At 40.0% G+C, this 17,933-nt stretch overlaps 2 protein-coding genes across 2 annotated transcripts; one reads left to right on the top strand and one right to left on the bottom strand.

Moving 5' to 3' along the window:
* Nucleotides 1-534: 534 nt before the first annotated feature.
* vcpkmt (valosin containing protein lysine methyltransferase) lies at nt 535-2,819 on the top strand. The gene is made up of 5 exons (XM_022750827.1): nt 535-809; nt 989-1,102; nt 1,230-1,302; nt 1,454-1,573; nt 1,668-2,819. The coding sequence occupies exons 1-5, from the start codon at nt 553-555 to the stop codon at nt 1,770-1,772; spliced, it is 669 nt and encodes a 222-aa protein (XP_022606548.1). The 5' UTR covers nt 535-552; the 3' UTR covers nt 1,773-2,819.
* A 7,386-nt stretch (nt 2,820-10,205) lies between these two features.
* On the bottom strand, nt 10,206-12,819 carry LOC111225508 (ADP-ribosylation factor 6). Its single transcript, XM_022750432.1, has 2 exons — nt 12,701-12,819; nt 10,206-12,455 (listed from the first exon to the last, which is right to left on the bottom strand). Exon 2 carries the CDS (start codon nt 11,792-11,794, stop codon nt 11,267-11,269), a length of 528 nt encoding a protein of 175 aa, XP_022606153.1. The 5' UTR covers nt 11,795-12,455; nt 12,701-12,819; the 3' UTR covers nt 10,206-11,266.
* Nucleotides 12,820-17,933: the final 5,114 nt, after the last annotated feature.

The following is a 17,933-nucleotide window of genomic DNA, read 5'->3' as shown; positions in this document are numbered from 1 at the left end:
GTTTTTTCTTTCCTTAATGTTACACAGAAATACACAATATTCGGTCAAATGACAATAGACTAAAGGCCAAACTAGTGTTAAATGTATCTTCAGGGAGACGATTGGCATGTAAAACACAAACATGAACGTATGCTTTTATGAGTGTTTTTAAAAAATTGGATATTTGGATATTTTAGGGATATAAGCATAATTTTCTATTCTCAAGATATCACAGTTGTAAGTTGTGGTTTGGGTGTCATGAGTTTACTCTGAAAATACTTGTCTGTAAGTGCCTTGTAAAAAAATACAGGTCGGAAAGGACTGCTGAATTGACATTCTTAAGTAGTCTTTAGCAACAAAAATGAACATTGCGTTTCTTATAAACATTTTTCTTATAAACATTTTAATAAACATTACGTTTATTAGAATAATGTTACCACAGACAGTATTCTGCTGAATGAATAGTTGTTACTTACCCATTTGTTGTCTCTCCTCTCCTGATTTGTAGAGGTTACAGTTTTATTTTGGAAAATTCAGATCGGAAATCTTTTTCTTCTTCCTGTCGCGAACAACATGGCGGCTGACGCAGATGACAGTAAATATTTTGTGAGAGAAATTGAGAAAAACGACGGTTGTGCCTTAAAAGTGAGGCAGTGCTACTTAGGAGATGTTGGTTGTGTGGTATGGGATGCAGCTATCGTTCTTGCAAAATATTTGGAGACGGAACAATTTTACGACCCGTCTAAAAGAGTGAACGTCTGGGCAGGCAGGAGTGTGGTGGAGTTAGGAGCTGGGACAGGAGTAGTTGGTCTGATGGCAGCAACACTGGGGTGAGAGTGACGGCCGGTCACATTGTTACGTTATATAGTATTGTATCACCAGCATGCCTTGCTAGTTGCTTGTACTCCCTTGCTTTGCAGTATGTGGCCTCGATATCCTTTTATTGATTAAAACTAATAACAGAGAGAAAGCCAAAATATAATTTTCATTACTGTCTTTATTCCTATAGAGCTCAAGTGACCGTGACAGACCTGGAGGATTTGCAGACCCTCCTGAGAGTGAACATCCAGGAAAACCAAGCACTTATCAATAGTGGATCCATAACTGCCAAGGTACTGAAATGGTTTGTACTTATATTTCCTACTTTATATACTGTTGGATTGCATTTCCGTTATATATCCAAGAAGCATCATTGACATACTGTAAGACATATCCAAACGCTAACTGATGGATTTCTACCTTCCTTAAAGGGGTGAAGATGTGTCTGAGTTCTTCCCTCCCCCACATTATATCCTTATGGCAGACTGCATCTATTATGAGAAGGTATTTTACTACAGCTTTCAGTCAAACATGACCCTTTGCTAGATTGCACTATCATCATCATCATCATTTTAAAACATGAAAAAACTGTTCTTGTGGTTCTTGAGTGCTGTGCTGAGTTTCTCGTTGTGACTTATCACTTATTTCCACACAGTCAATTGTTCCACTGGTGGAGAGCTTGAAGCTGCTCTCTGGGCCAGAGACCTGCATTATTTGCTGCTATGAGCAACGCACTGAGGGCGTCAACCCGAAAGTGGAAAGACGGTTTTTTGAGGTGAGAACCCAATTTCTAAATACCAGGAAATAATAAAAATATATTTAGCATCACCTCTTGGTGAGTCATTGTGGTCTGTTGTATTATCTTTTAGTTGCTGAAACAACACTTCAGCTGTGAGGAGATCCCTTCAGACAAACAAGACCCAGAGTTCAGCAGTCCAGACATCCACATCCTGCACATCCGAAGAAAAGTCTAAGTTTGTGTGGTAATATTTGTGTTTGCAGTAATTAGTATTCCATGCTAATACCAGTGAAAGGGAAAAGTCTGTCTTGGCATGTGTAGAATATTCAGTGTATCTTAATTTCTGCACTATTTTTTTTAAACATTTTTCTAAGAAAAATATTTTGTAATATATCAGTAAATACTGTCATGGTGTGTGATTCAAGTAAAAAAAAAAAAGTGAACCCATTATAAGATTTTTTTTTTTTAAACACAACAGTTTCACTGGTCTGTGTAACTGCAGGGCTGTGGAGGTACAGCAGGTGGCAGCCATGTGGCTCATGAGCAAACACAGACATGACAGGCTGTAATGATCTTTAATAGAGGGAATTGTTTAAGCTTGAGGGGTCAAACAAAGACCATGGAGGGACTGAACTATGGTTTCTATGCGCTCATTTTGATGTTTGAGCTTGAGTCTTGCAAATGTTTGGGATTTTTTTGGTTTTATGCAAAACACAGTTAAGAAGATGACAAAGTCAAGGTGTAAGAGTTTAGACCTCAGTTAACAGCAAGAGACAACAAACATGAAACTACTCTTGTGCTGCAATTTGGTTCTGTTGTAAATGATTTAACTTAAATTGTTTATTGGGTCATAACATTAAGATAATATGCACATTCACATGTTTATTTAAAAAATTTGAACCACATGTTCTCTTGAGACTCTCCCACAGAAATGAGTAACTACTGACAGTGATAAGTTGCTGTCAGTGTGGTTTTCACATTTCTTCCAATTGTAAATGAGGTATGTAAATTCAGACATTGCTCATTTGGAGCACTAGGGGGCAATAATTGCTTAAAATCCAAATAAATAGTGTTCAACTGTGTCTCAATGTTTAGTCTGCAATAAAATGGCAATTAAACTAATCTGAGGGCCACCCTTTTATCTTACAACTAAATATTAACTTAAGTTGTCTAGTCAGTGTTATCATTAAACTATGAAAATGTACTACTTTGAGAGAAATGGGAAAATAAATCACGACTAAAATTCTCAATCCATATGTTTATGTAGATTACTCACTTTAGAATTGAAGCCAGCATTGTCTATGCTAGTTTTTGCCGTCCATGCGAGGGGAATTCCCCCTCAAGCCCCAGATTAGCTGGAAGATTATGGCTCTTTTTCAAGCATAAACCATGAAGTACGCCCCGTACTCCCACAGGCATGCAGGGGCCCCTCACAGCCTTTCATGCTGCTGTCTGTTTACACAGTGGAGCTGGAGTGTAATGAGCAGGGTGGCCTCCAACATGCAGACCAAATAAAAATGTTAATGCTGAAGTTGGCAGGGTGGGGTTAACACCGAAGGTCCCATTAAATACTCAAATCACTTTATAGAAGAATACAATGGGAGCCAAGTTTGATTGTGATTTAATGCATCAAGATGCTCATCCTAGTATTCCTCTATAGAGATCCAGGAGTGCAGAGCTCATTTGCTTGCATGAAATGTGCTGATGCTGCAAGGAACATCTGTGATGGCATAGTGCCTCACACCCTTGAATACTGCTGAATTTAATGGTTAGATTTTTTTTTCATTTAAACAGAAACAAGTATCTCTTCACCATCCAGTTTTCAGCAGATGCTTTAGTGTTGTGCATAGATTTAATTAACATTAAATCAGTGATCAAATAACACATCAGAGCTTTTGATGATCAAATGTTTGGTCCTCTTTAAATGCATGTCTATGCACAAATACAACACTTCCTCCGCCAACAGATTCATTATTAACCAGTATCCCAACAGTGATTGTGAAATGTTTGATGGAGAAAGATTGAGGTGTGGCCCGGTTGAATCATAGTTCTGACCCCTGAATCCCTGTAGGCCTTGGTCAGTGATAATGTCTATCACAAGTGGAACAGAGTGAGATTAATTGCCTTTTTTTTTTAAACAATTACTATAAATAACTGCAGCTGCTCATTTAAGATAATCGCTCCCTGTGGCCCTCCTCTGCCCTCTTACTTCTGCCCGGGGCAGCTGGACAGCTACTCTCAGAATCAGCCTAGTATTGAGGTCTCCTTTGGCTTTGACCAGGATATGTTCAGCTAATTAATTTGACTCACAACTGGTATTAAGTCTATGTCCTCCAGTATGGTGGGGACAAGACCCAGAGGGGTTATTGGGAAGATGAGAGGGGTCAAGGGGAGCTCCACTATTCTATGACAACATTTTTATCCCCCTGACTACTCATGGCCCTCCCAGTCAAATCCTTTAGAATCTATTTTCCAGTCTCTCTGGTGTTCTCTCCTCCTTAAATGTTCACCAAAAATAATTAAAATTGTGAAGTTATAGTCTTCTTGTGGTTGGCTAATTAGGCTAGCACTACAGGGGAATACAGGGAGCCTCACAGTAAATGAGGACAGCCCACAGTGAAGCAGTGGTGTCTTCTGTAATCTATTATCATATACACATTACAGCTGATTCAGGTGACCATAAACATTAATTACTTAACATGTGCTGTGCGTGCTGCATACACCTAGACAGAATGGGGGCGTCTTCTGCCAACAGATGGTGCTATTTGTGGAAATAACTCTTACCTGTGTAGAAAATCTGCAGTTGGAATGACACAGTTCCAAGTCCTCATAAATAAATGAATACATTTGTAAGGTGCACTACTGGAACACTGTGTGTTCATTAATGGTGATATGGATGATGAGATGGGTGATTGGTTTTACTGTCGTGTATAAGATGCAACCCCAATCCAGTCTGCACTCTTCTACACATAAAACATAGTGAAAAACATCTGCACGGACTCCATAATCCTCTCTGTTCCCCAGGTTCTTTTAACAACAAAATAACATGAGGCAGCAGTGCAGCGCCCCTCCAAACCAGATGGGTGGAGGAGAGTCTGACTCCAGCAGCCTGTGTGGTGTGCTCCACTCTGCTGCATCACAGCCAAGTGACACAGAGGATCCATTGTGTCACCATCATCATCACACTGCCTGGAGCCAAGAGACACTGTCCCAGAAAGGAAGACTCATTTTCTCACTAACTATTAGGGAGTGGCTCAAGAATAGACATCAAACTGGGCTGATTAAATATAGAAGAAGGGCTGCATAAATGTGTGACTTTTCTGATCCTGCAAAGGTGCCTCCCCCCCCTCCATTCCTCCCTCCTTCCACACACAGATCACCCTTCTATCTTTCACATGACAAACTGAGTCTACTGAACTTCATGCTCCACAAAGAGACAACAGGCCAGAACTGCATTCCAAACCAGAGCATGTGAGTAGTGTTGTTTTGCAGCTCTCTATCCCCATCTCCAATAATGAGCTGCAACAACGCTAATAAATTGTGGCACTCTTGCTCAGTGGATTTGAGAGCAGAGAGGTGGTACGATGCCAGCAAAGCAAAGCCTGACAGGACAACTAGCATATAGAAACACAATGCTGGCTCCACCCTCAACACCCCCCCCCCCCCCCCCCCGCACCCCACTCACCCATACCAACCCCCCTGCAGGGGAACAGGAGGAGGGCGGGGGTGCTGTTAAGACAGCTGTGCTGCAGTTGAGTGGGGACACAAACCCAGCACTGTGAGAATATTTTTGCACACTTGGCCCCTTCTTCTATTCCCCTTAATGATATAATATCATCACTAAGAGATGCCTGCCTGATTTTGCTGCGATAGAATTTAAGTAATGACATTTGACAATCAAACAAAACAAACACTGACTACTCCTATTGATCTTTGTAGGCGTGTTAGGTTTAAAACTGTTTGTGTATAATGCTAGTGATATAGCAAGTTAGTGACTCCAACATGACATCAGTAAAAATGTAATGGGGTATTGATCCATTGCTTGAAATACCACGGGTTTCGTAGAGACCTGACTCCCTGTGACTGCTGTCCCTTCAGCATTGTAGTGCAACAATGTATTTGTCATCATTACAATATGTGGTGGCCCAGCACGGAAGGGAGAACTGCAGAGGGGAGGGGAGCAGCATGTGTGTGTGTATGTATCATTTCCCTGAGTCATTACCTCTCTGTAGTCTGAATCTGGACTCTGTGTGTGAGCAGCAGCACCTGACTCACACACACAGATCTCCTCCCAAGATTTTGTCCCAAGCCCAAACTGTTGTCTAATCCAGGCGCACTGTCACTCGAAACACTGACTCTTCTGTAATTACAGCAATCTTGTCAGATACACGGATGTAGTCAGTCGTGGAGCATGACAGTGTGGTGGCAAGCTGCTGAAGGAAGCCTTTGAGGTTGCTTTGCATGGGTCTTCATCATTCTGTCACTCAGTGTGTGGAGACAGTGAGTGAATCCATGTGGCTGGTGGATACTGCTGCTGGGTGCACTCAGTGTTTCTGTGAGTGTTGGGGAGGTTGTGTAAGGCCAAACTACAGATGCCACATGGCTGAGGTCAGTGGTCTGTGTACTGTATGAATAAGCCTTGGGCAAATACATTGAACAAACAAATGATCTCAGAAACATCCAGTTGATTTCATTTTGCTTCAGGAACAGATGCAGGTAGATTTCCAAAAGAAATCTGCATGGGTCTTTCCAAAAAGACTCAAGCTGCAGCACCAGTTACAACGCCAGCCCCTCCCTTCCCTTTACTGTAGCATTGCTTACATGTGAAGGTAAGATGGTTAACACTCAGCTATGATCCTCTTTACACTGTGTGTTACAGCTGGAAAAACACAGCATATGAGTCCAGGGACAAACTGGTTGACACTCTCACACAGCTGTGTTAAACATCCTATAATCCCCAAGAGGAACCATGTGAACAAAGTTCAGGTTTTCACATAATGGAATATAAATAGAACCCTGAGGCTTAAAAAAATGTAATGGGACTTCGATTGGATGGCTTTTAAAGTGGAAAAACAAACTTGATTATCGACCACTGAGACTGTATGGTTAGCGGCTTAAATTATGTAGTTAATACTTGTATGAGCACTTTATCTATCCATTAAAAAACAAATTGGTTGTGTCACGTGGACCTCTAACACTTCATAATAATTTTACGGTTCTCTGAATTAGTAATTCCACCACAGCAAGTAACCTTCAGTTGCAGATATGAATGGAATGCATTTTGGACCAATGCCCAGAGTGCACCTTGGACTTCACAGCCTCACATTTTCAACCTTGTTTAGCTGATCCACACCACAGTGAAGTGCCCATTAATACCATTACAGTTTTTTAGATTATATGTAAAAGCTGCTCTTAAAGAACAAACTCAAGTCACACTTACAGTATAGACAGAAAAGAGTGCATCAGTACAAAGGCAACCAGAGGTGTGCATTTACCGTGCCATTCAACAACTTTAACCTCAGCAGGAAACCCGAAAAAACGTTCAGCTACTTCCGGACCTGTTTTAAACTGAGCTCTGCATGAGTTCATTATCAACAGCTCACTCTGGGAAGCTACTGAAGGTGCAGATGAATTAACCAGGGGACAAAGAGAGAGAGAGAGAGAGAGAGAGGTTTCGTAACCAAAAAGGCTGTTTTACTGTCCTTGAGGATAAGCAGCCACTGAACCAAGCTGTGTGAACTGTGGCTTAGAGTAGGTGTTCCCTCCTACCATTTAGCAGATAAATAAACCGCTTTAATAACAGTGTTCGCCTATGTGCACAGGAGTATCTGTGTCTGCATGCATCACAAATCCTACGGTGATTATGGTGCTGGGTGTGGCTGCTAAACTGTAGGCCAACATTAAGCCAGCGATGACTATATTCACAACCCACAGTCAGAAATGAGTATTATCTCATTGCTATACCTGCACAAATGTTACTCTGAAACCGGAGTTGAGAGGAAATGAAGACAAGTGAGGAAGAAAAACCACACCCATGAAAACCACAAACATGATTCAGGCTAGGTTTGTAGGCATGCCAGGAGTGTAGCTGTAACGCCACTCACCAGAGATATCCCACTGCTGTTTTAAATCTTTGTCAAGTTGACCAGTGAAGAGTGAGCCACCATAGTGACAAAAAGGGAAAAGGTGCGTGCTCCAATAATGCAGAACTAAGCTCATTGATATTTTTCGATTTCTTCCCACTCTTCCTCTTTCCATGCAGAAGAGAGAAACTGAATGGAAACTTGCAGCAGAGTCAGCCACCTATGTGATACCAAAAACACCAGGCCGTACTGGCAGAGATCCCATCAGGCGGTTGTCATAGGGACTGCCCCAACAAATAGGCGTGCTGGCTGCCTTAGACAAATCTGTCATACACATTCTTGTGCAAACCACTGAAAGTGTTTAAGCAGTTTGCCTTCTTGTTTTGTGAATCATGACACAAGTGAATTAGGAGAAACAAGTGCTTAATATCCTGTTAGCTTCACCGGTGAGATGCATAAAGTACCTGTTGATTTGGTATTTAACCCCATCTTTGCAAATGCTGAACAGTATAACACTTCACAAGCAAGAAACGTGAGGCTCGTTACACAAAATACCTTTTACTGAGCTTCATTCTATGACCTGAAACCCTTTCCTAACCTCTCCTCTCAGGAAGTGCAAGGAATTTCAGCTGAGCTCAGAGGGAGTTGAAAGAAGGGCCAGGAGGTCTCATCTTTACAGAGGAGAGGTCATAAAAACTTGCTTACAGTCTCTGTCCTTGCCCAAGGGGCCCCACTGTTACCAATAAAGCTGTGAGGGTCATATGGTTGTAATGAAGTAGTGGGAACCAAAGTGGCCATTACAGCCCAATTAAACTGCCATTGGTGTCTAATGTAGGCCTTAGACCAAGCTCTTGCTGATAGCGACTATTTACAAATACGCTGAAGCTTAGATACCTTCTCCACTTGCTTTGTGACTGATAAGTTTGACGAATTCCTATAACTTTATCGAGCAGTTAAATCACAGCTGCATGAGGTGTGGGTTGTGTGAAACATCTTCTGTAGCTGCGCAGTCATATCTGTCTATGTCACCTGACCTGTCTGACGGAAACCTCTGTGGTGCTAAAGCAAACATCCTGAGGCCTCTACAGCAACTCGCTAAGCACCAGATTTTCCACACAGCAAATGCCACCAAGATTAAACAGCCAAACGTCTGTGGATGCAGACACATGTATACACAAGGATACAGTGTCTGATTGTCAGTGAATGCTGCAAATTATCTGCTTGTATGCTTGAGAGAGAGGAAGTGAATCCCTTTCTTTTAAATTGCAAGCAAACTCTGTGCAAACTCTGTGCAGCTCAGACAGTGCCAGTTTCTCTGTGGATGTGTAAAACAGTGGGAAAGACACAGTGCCATTCAGTATGCCGAGTAGAAAAACCCTTGGAAATCTGTTGAATAATACTAACTAATCTTTTGTAGCCCTAAACACAGTGGTCAGACCACTTGTCACCATCAATCCTGTCTTTGTCACAAGTGAAAACACCGTTGTTATAATCAGCTTTAATCGAAACTAAAACATTCTTCCACTGTGACTCAGTGGTGTACTGTGTCAAAAAGGTTTCTTGTAGTACACTGACAAATTCAAATCAACTTTTAAAGTATTTTTTCAGGAAATAACAAATAATATGAACCCCCAAAAAACTTTTCTTTTGCAATGAAAATGTTATAGTTATGCAGACTGAAACTGGGAAGAAATGACTATTCAGCAGTATCAAAAACTTAATGAGCTAAGTATTATAGTGGAGTAGAAAAGGGGAAAAATACAATACGTCAAAGAGATCACGCTCACTTTTAAGAGATTGCATTTAGTACATGAAGATGACCGATATAAATATTATCCTAATTACACACTTGTTATGCACACATTAACATGGTTGTGACTCCTTGTTTAGAAAAGTGTTTTTCTATTAGCAGTTGGAATCTGTTAACAGGTAATTCATATGCCCTAATGGAAATCTATAACTTAACCTAATTACAGAGCATGAGGAAGTCTTAACCTGTATGCATTTTCTTTGACTTTCTCAACCCCAGCCTGCATTAGTCAACTTGAACAGACTCCAGTCTCACTGAATAAAAAACAACCAAGACTTGTTTTTTAATGCCAGTTCCAACCAAAAGCAAACTCAGGAAGTTACAGCCAACAGCTCAGCATCAACTCAACTATGGCTCACAACCAACACGCAACATTCAAAAAGAATTCACAGTTCAGCTGTATATCTCCGCTGGCCTTCCAACTCTCATGCAAACTATCATGTGGCTCCGTTGTTGTTCCAGAAAGACCAGCAGTTGGACTTCCTGTTTTGTACATTTTCCCATTTACTGGCAAGGGAACTGAGGGTGGACATAAACCCTTTATGAAGAATCTGCCCAACAGCACTAAAACCAAGAATTTTAACACTGCAGACTTCTACTTTGAACTATGAGCATTATTGACTCTTTCCCATAGTTTTAATCACTATAAACATATTAAGCTAAGCTACTTTGAAATAATAAAACTTTCTTCTTTGCCAAACTTAAAATGGTTTGATCATTCATAGGCCATATGCTGCGAAAACTACCTTTGATCCTTGAAGAAACAGAGACATAACAGATTTAAAATCACTTTTTTAATAAGACATTACAATGACATTGTTCTGTACATGGTTCCCCCAGTCAAAATAGGAGTAAGAGCTGCACCACAAGGTGTCTTTCAACATTTCACCAGTAAACAGCTCCCTCTGACTGCACGACAGATGGACTCTGATGTAGGGTTACTGTACTTTCGTACTCATGCTACAGATATAGGCTATCATATAATGTCCCAATACTGAGACTAATCAACTGTGGTATCAGATTGAGAGAGCTCAGAGCTGAATGACATTCCTTTGGAAAGATTGAGTCGACAGACTACGTGTTACCCAAAATTAAAAATGCATCCCAACAAGCATGTTTAAGAGTTACCAGAGGCCTATTTGTTGAATATTCAGCACAATTAGGTATCAAGACATGACACAAAAAGTCAATCAGTTAACTATATAGCCCACATAAGGGGACTGGGAGGGGTAACAAAACGTGTCCGAAGTCATTTTTTCTCTGGTGTTAAGACTGATGACAATGAAATGTAAGCAATGATTTTTTTTTCTTTTTTCTTTGCTGCAGTCAATACCATTAAGAAGAAATACTTGTCATCACAGTACTGTGTTAAAACAAATGTCAAAGTCCTTCCAAGTAGACTACATGACATTAAAGATCCCACCTTTGAAGAAAAAGATTAAGATCCAAGGTCAATGCAACAGAGATTGAAGAACCTTGAAACAAGCTGTAGTCCGAGAATGAAGATAAAAACTTTAGCTTCATTAGAAAAATTATATAAAACAGGAAAAACAATAGGCAAAGGCGGTGAACTCTGTGGCATTAACATTTGGACCAATTAATTCAATATTCATCAAGCAAGCCCCAAAATAATGAATGTGATATAGGCCTGCTACAGAGTACAAGCAAACTTGAAGCCAGAAAACCCAGATAAAGATAAATTAGTCATGGGGTAAAGGTAGTATTAAAAATAAATGGGAAATAATCAACTTTTTCTGAACCATACTCATTTTGAGAAGTTATTTGTTACTTGCAACTTTATTATAGTTTTGACCTAAAACAGTCAGCACTCAATCATTAAGATTTGTAATTTGAGGTTAGCCATGTCAAGCCCTCATACAGTCCATCACCTGTAGTCGCACAGGAGGGCTGAACATACCAATTCCTATCTCTGATGCGGGTCAATCCGAGCTTCTCTTGGATTTCATGTGGCTTCATGGCATCCGGAAGGTCTTGCTTATTGGCGAATATCAAGATGATGGCATCCCTCATCTCCCGGTCATTAATGATGCGGTGAAGTTCCTGCCTTGCCTCGTCGATGCGATCCCTGTCCGCGCAATCCACCACGAAAATTAACCCTTGGGTGCCTGTGTAGTAGTGTCGCCACAGAGGACGAATCTTATCCTGGCCTCCAACATCCCAGACGTTGAACTTGACGTTTTTGTAGGTGACAGTCTCCACATTGAAGCCGACTGTGGGGATTGTGGTGACAGACTGTCCGAGTTTCAGTTTGTAAAGGATTGTTGTCTTTCCAGCAGCATCAAGTCCGAGCATTAATATTCTCATTTCCTTGTTGCCAAATATTTTTGAGAGCATTTTCCCCATTTTGAACTCTTGTGCATAAATACTTAGCTCCTAATGAGAAAAAAATGTCTGATACCGTGCTGATGATTATTCACTTTAACTCTTATCTTCAGTTTGATTATGGGCTTACTTGTGAAAACATGACTCAGTGAAGAGCATTTGTAGCGAAAAAGTCAAAAATGCATACTCATGTTAAAACAGTTCTTAGGGACTTTTTACTTGAGAGTCTGTGCGTCAGGATCCTGTAAAGTGCAGGGACATTTATGTTCAGAGTATCACAATGTTTACAGGCCCTATACTCAACATGGCACGGTTAAACTAAGAACTTGGCAGCAGCTGTTGCCTGGCGTTCATCGTGTTGCCCAAATCGACATAAAGCTGCCTGACAAACACAGGCCGTTACGATTCAAACTGCAGAGAGCAGACACTATGTGTATATAAGGCCCCGAAAAAGCCGCGGTACTTGTGAATTCCTCCTGGTGTTTGTGTCTGGCGGTCCTCCTCACCGGGTGCGCCCTTGTTCTCTTCACCGCTACCGGAGCAGAAAAGCAGCTTTCTGCGGTTATTCCATCAAGCGTTCCGCCGGGTACCTTCACCGTACTAGAGGGGACGACTTCGGGTAAAAATCCACGGTGACTCAGCAACACATGTATCCACTCATGAAACTCCACTGCTTGTCCCCCTGAAAAGAGATTTAGAAGGAGGGTCAGGCATGCCAAATTAGCAAGCTATCGCTCATGGCTGCTAAATACGGCTAGTGGGCTAACATGAGCTAGCTGGTTGCCTAGCAAGCTAGCCTTAAGCAATCTAGCTAACGGTGGTTAGCTGTTACAAGCTAATCATATCTGGATATAAAAATACGAGCGACGAAATGTTTGGTTTGCACCTTCTTGACATAAACACTTAATTGAAATACAAGTGATTTACCTCCTATCTCCCCCTCCTGTCTCGATAAATACACCCAGCTCCCGTCTTTCTCCTTTAAGTCGAGCTGGTCGCAGTGCTGCTACACCGGAAAGGTGTGGAGCTGCATTAACCGCCACTTCCTCCCGTCTACTTCATTCAGCTGCTGCCGCCGAGCACGGCTCTCACTGTCTGGGGCATACGCTACTCATAGAGTAAACAAAGAAATACACAAACTGCCATGAAATACACTGTGCCGACTCTTAACAGCATGTATCTAGTTTTTAGTTAACATTATACATGCCAGCAAATAATATTAAAACGTAACACAATGCTTTACTCTTAACTCTGCCCGCTAACAACATTAGTAGGCTGTTTTATTTTAGGGCTTATTGATTATATAAAATCTGAAAACGTTTTTACTTACATATTGATAGAAATGCATTGCATTGGTAATATTTCACTATCCAATACTGTCATCTGATTCGTCTTACGATTCTCTATGAATATAAAGGGTAACATCGCCCCCTTGTGTTAGTTGCAGGTTACCTTAGACCAAGGTATGATTCCGAATCATTTTGTGCATTTTCTTTTGTATGACTTGACAAATCTCTGTTAGGTCAATCAGTTGTGTTGTTAAACTCATATTTAGCAAACTGTTACCCTTCTAGTTTTGCTGCTGCCGGCATTTAGACGTAGCATTTAGGAACTACAGTAGGCAACTCCCCCATTGTGTAAACATTTGAAGAAATATTTCTCTAACATTAGTGAATAATAAGATGAACCCTTAAACCTTTCCGTTTCTACAGAACTTTGATGTGGTTGGGCAGATTCAAACCAGGAGGAAATGACTATTCAGCAGCAATAAGAAATGAATAAGAGTAGTACTTTATGGAGCAAAGGGGAACTATACAGAGGATGAGGACCACATCTTCAGACATCTCCATGTTGGTATGTTCTTTCTCCCTGTCTTTCTCCTTGACTGAGCCTTGAGAACTAGAGTGGAGCTGTTGCCAAATGTCCTTTGCTTAACAATTCAATGTGGACATATTAGTTAATTGCTATTATGTATTACAAAAGTTTACTTCCAGCAAAAAAAAACAAACAAAAAAACACATACCTGTTTTGTTTATATATGTTTGCGGTTTAATGTTTAACAATCTGAAATCAGTATTTTAATATTCTAACTTGTTTAGGTAGAACCATTTTAACTACAGTAGCTGTTGGGTATAGCAAGTTTCATTTTAACAAAATGTAAAGTAGTACTACAACATTTCACTGTGAAAAGTTGATGAGTTACAAGTATAGAGTTTCCTAAGATTAAACAAAACAAGGGTAATATTTCCATCTTTTATTCATCTATGTAACTGTTAAAACATATATTTTATATGTAAATGTTATTATCCATTTATTTGCAGTGTATGTCTCACAGTTTCCCACACCCCTGGAATACAACAAGAAGTTTAAATCATCTGAGGTGAATGTTTAATGGGTGGTTCCCATACCTTATTGAACCCCTGTGGCCATTTGATGTCATATACCAGATAGGTGTGTTCATAGGTTTGAGAATTATGAGTGTATGCAACCATGTTACCGCCTTAAACAAACTGTGATGGCAGCAAATAACCAACCTTGTTATTCAACATTTAGAGCCACCATTTAAAGTTAAAGAAAAATGAGACAGCTAAAATAATTTAACACCTTTATTTTGTTCTCTATTGTTCAAAACTGATGCAGAATAAACTAGCACAACATGCATCATGACATGATTCCTTAAAAGACCCTGTCACCTGAGCTGCTTTAGTCTCTCTTGTCCATGTAGTGAGCCATTTTTATCATGTGACACTTTAACTGGCACAGCAGGTTTAAAACTTAACCGGCTGAGGGTTAAACAATTAATCAAACCGCACTTTGTTTTAACTGTTGCAAGTGACTCCAATAAATCTTGCAATAAACATAGAACCCCACCAAGTTAGACTTGTATTGCAGGTGTAAACTGCACATCAAGTTGGAAAAATAAAATAAACATGCTGAAGACTTTTAAAACTTGAATGTAGGCTACACTATTTAAACCCATTTGCTATGTGAGGCTTCCTGAAATCAAAGAACAGATAAAGAAACACATTTAAAATGAAAGTATTATTTACTGATCCATCAGAAAACTGTCAATGAGGCATTTTGGTTTTGATTCTTTGATAGTGTTCTTGATGCATTTTCCCCAAAAATCTCCCAAAATGAAAGCTGTAAATTATCAGCATGACTGGTTGGGTCTACATTACCATAGCACTTCTATTCTGAGAACAGCGTGAAACAATTTACATTTAGATGTGCAGCTAGGAGAAACTGGGAATAAAACCTTCAAGCAGGTTGAAGATTGCCAAATGAGTCAGTGGTCATGTCATAATGTGTCAGCTATCCTCATGTCAATCTTTAATCAATCTTTGCTTCACTCTGCACTACAATGTCCTTTACTCCCCCGAGCACTGTTGTGGAAACTGGCTTGGCTTTTTTTAATAATAGCAAATTTCTTGATATCTCAGCTTGTAAATGTTTCAGAGTCATCATTCAAGTGGCCTCGCCTGCATTTTTTTGGACCAGCAAATGCAGAGGCCTGAATGTTGGATGATTCAAGGAAAGCATGACTTGTCTGATGAAAGCACACCTTCAGAAACTGAGATATGGTCATGTCAGTTACATATTATAAAGAAAGTTTAACAAAAGTGTCAGACACACCTTTATAAAATATGCACACATCACCTGGTGGCAATCTACAAACACTGACATTGAAAAAGGGCACAGCACATTGACATTTTGTCTTGTCATAGCAGGAAAAATACAGGTGAAACTAGTACTGTTAAAATGGCTCTGTTCCATTTAATCTGTACATGCCCACACAGTTCTGAGAAAATGTTTCCTCAGGCGAACTAGATAAAGGACCTGTGCACGTGAACCATGGGTTTGTAGTGCCCTGCTGTTTGTATTTCATTTTATGTCATTTGTTTAGCCTGGGGCCTAATAAACAGAGTGGCTTCAGAAAGTGTTCAAACCCCTTCACTTTTTGCAGACTTTATTGTTGTAGGTTTAATTGTAAATTGCCATTTTCTCCGGTCTATGTACACTCAATAATCCACAATGACAGGGTGAAAACATGATTTTTTTAATTTTTGCAAATTTATTGTAAAATATCATTTGCAAAGTATTCAGAGCTTTGATTTAGTACTTTGTAGAGACCCCTTCTGCAGCAGTTACAGCTTTGAGTTTTCTTGGAAGTCACTACAAGCTTTGCACAACAGCATTTGGGCTTTTTGTCCCATTCTTCCTGGCAGATCCTCTCATGTTCAGGCTCATAGTAACTATGAATGAAGACATATTTGTCAAGTTTGTGGCCTTAACCTTTAAAATTTCATGTTTGAAAGTTAAGTTACTGAGACATTTTTTCATTTGCAGAACATATTCTAGGAGGTGTATTTGTGTTTTCTTGTCAATCTTGTCAATCAAAATGTTGATGAATGCTGATTCATGGACATTTTCAACTTGTTTCTAATGTTTGATAATTATTTGTGATAAACTCAGGTTTACTTCCTTGCTGGTTGATGATGTCACTGATTATCAATTGTGTGTCAAAATATCGGATTAGGGTTTGATTCCAATAGACAAATCCATATCAATATCTGCTTTGGCTTTGTGTATGCAGGTTTCTGCTTTGGCAACATCTTGCTCAGTCTATCTTTTGTCCCAGGATGCACTGTAAAAACACAAGCACACATTCTTTGACATAAAAGGGTTACAAGTATAGTGAGAAATATAAATTACAATTGCACCAACAAACCCAGCTTGTTTGTTGCATCGATACAAGAACACTCTGTTAACTTCTGTTCTTTATTGTGGAATGCAGGAAAAACAACTTTTAGATTTCACGCCTAAGTTAACCTTATCAACTGAAAGGTGATGTCATCTTGTGTTCTCAACTTGTCTCTGCTGTCCCTAAGAGGCCAAAAAGTCAGTTATTGCAGGTTTAAGTAATCAAGTAACACTATCTTAGGAAAATTTGAATTACAATTTTTAGTTTTTTTTAGTTAAGTTTTGAGTTTTCTCAGCTGTTTCACTTTTATAGAAACGGCACTTGATATTGTCAGTTGATTTGTTTACTTTGTCTTAACATGCAGCAAACTTTTTTCCACTTTTGTACTTTTCTGAATGTGACCATTTTTTGAGGAAAGTGTAGACAACCATGTCCCACACAGAGTCCGCATGATGTTTCTTTTCACTTGCCATTAAGGAGCTTAAGGAAGTTGCCTGCATGTATATTAACCTGAACCTGGATGGGTGTTAGGCAAGTTGCTTTGCTACTGCATCATCCTGTTCCCCTGCATTATCAAATCCTATAGCTGACTCAGGGTGTCTTTCTACAGTAAATGAGTCATTCTTTTAAATAAGAAACCATTATCTCATCAAAGTGGCTTTTTGGCAATCTGTGATATATTTGCTCCTCTGTTTGACTCATGGAAGATCTTTTCAAATGATATCCATCCACTGCTGCCAAACACAGCTTTCTTTCCTAAAATTTAAACAGATTTTTCCCTGTCTCTTTTAGTGTTGTGACTATACATCTTAGAATTAAGCATCACATTTTTTTTTACTACTGTTACTAATCAGCTGGGATGAAATACACATACTTCAGCTACTAAATGTCACTAACATAAATCGCTAACAAATAATATATATATAAATTTGAGTCATTGGTCATATGAGATATGTGTCAGATGTATTTGAGCATTAGCAATGATATAACAAATCAATATCCTAATCAAACCCGCGGTCTCTGGATTCTTAGGGTCAAATAAAAATGTTTAGAGCCAAGGATTCAAATCTTGCAGAGGAGGGTCGAATCAATTTAACAAATTACGGATCGAGCGCATTGAGTCGGCGACTCGACACACCGGCGAGGCGCGAGTCCTGGTCATCAACACCGGAGGAACCATCGGGATGACAATTCATGATAACGGTAACTGTGGCTAAGTGAAGTAATTGCACTGTTATTTGTCTGTCCTGTGTAGCCAGCGGCAGCTGACGTGTGGCAGTTAGCTAGCACAGCACGCAGCTTGCTGCTAGCAGGCTGGGTGCATGTTGTTGCCTCATGTTGCTGTGAGCAGGAGGCTTGGAGTAAAGCTTTGCGTGACATCAACATACCAGTACATCCTAAAATAGTCCGGCAAAGAGCTTAGTTACACAGCTGAAGCTAGCTTACAACAGTTAG

This window comes from Seriola dumerili, unplaced genomic scaffold (assembly GCF_002260705.1).
Source record: "Seriola dumerili isolate Sdu_G_001 unplaced genomic scaffold, Sdu_1.0 BDQW01000149.1, whole genome shotgun sequence".
In the NCBI taxonomy this organism is placed as follows: domain Eukaryota; kingdom Metazoa; phylum Chordata; class Actinopteri; order Carangiformes; family Carangidae; genus Seriola; species Seriola dumerili.
The sequence above is the reverse complement of the archived record's forward strand: the minus strand, read 5'-3'. Positions and strand labels throughout refer to the sequence as shown.

What these genes read in the sequence shown, in the direction of transcription:
- LOC111225508 (XM_022750432.1), bottom strand. Translation starts at nt 11,794, where the DNA reads ATGGGGAAAATGCTCTCAAAAATATTTGGCAACAAGGAAATGAGAATA.
- vcpkmt (XM_022750827.1), top strand. Translation starts at nt 553, where the DNA reads ATGGCGGCTGACGCAGATGACAGTAAATATTTTGTGAGAGAAATTGAG. An exon ending in CTGATGGCAGCAACACTGGG is followed by an intron (nt 810 to 988) that starts GTGAGAGTGACG and finishes TTATTCCTATAG; the next exon opens with AGCTCAAGTGACCGTGACAG. An exon ending in TGGAAAGACGGTTTTTTGAG is followed by an intron (nt 1,574 to 1,667) that starts GTGAGAACCCAA and finishes ATTATCTTTTAG; the next exon opens with TTGCTGAAACAACACTTCAG.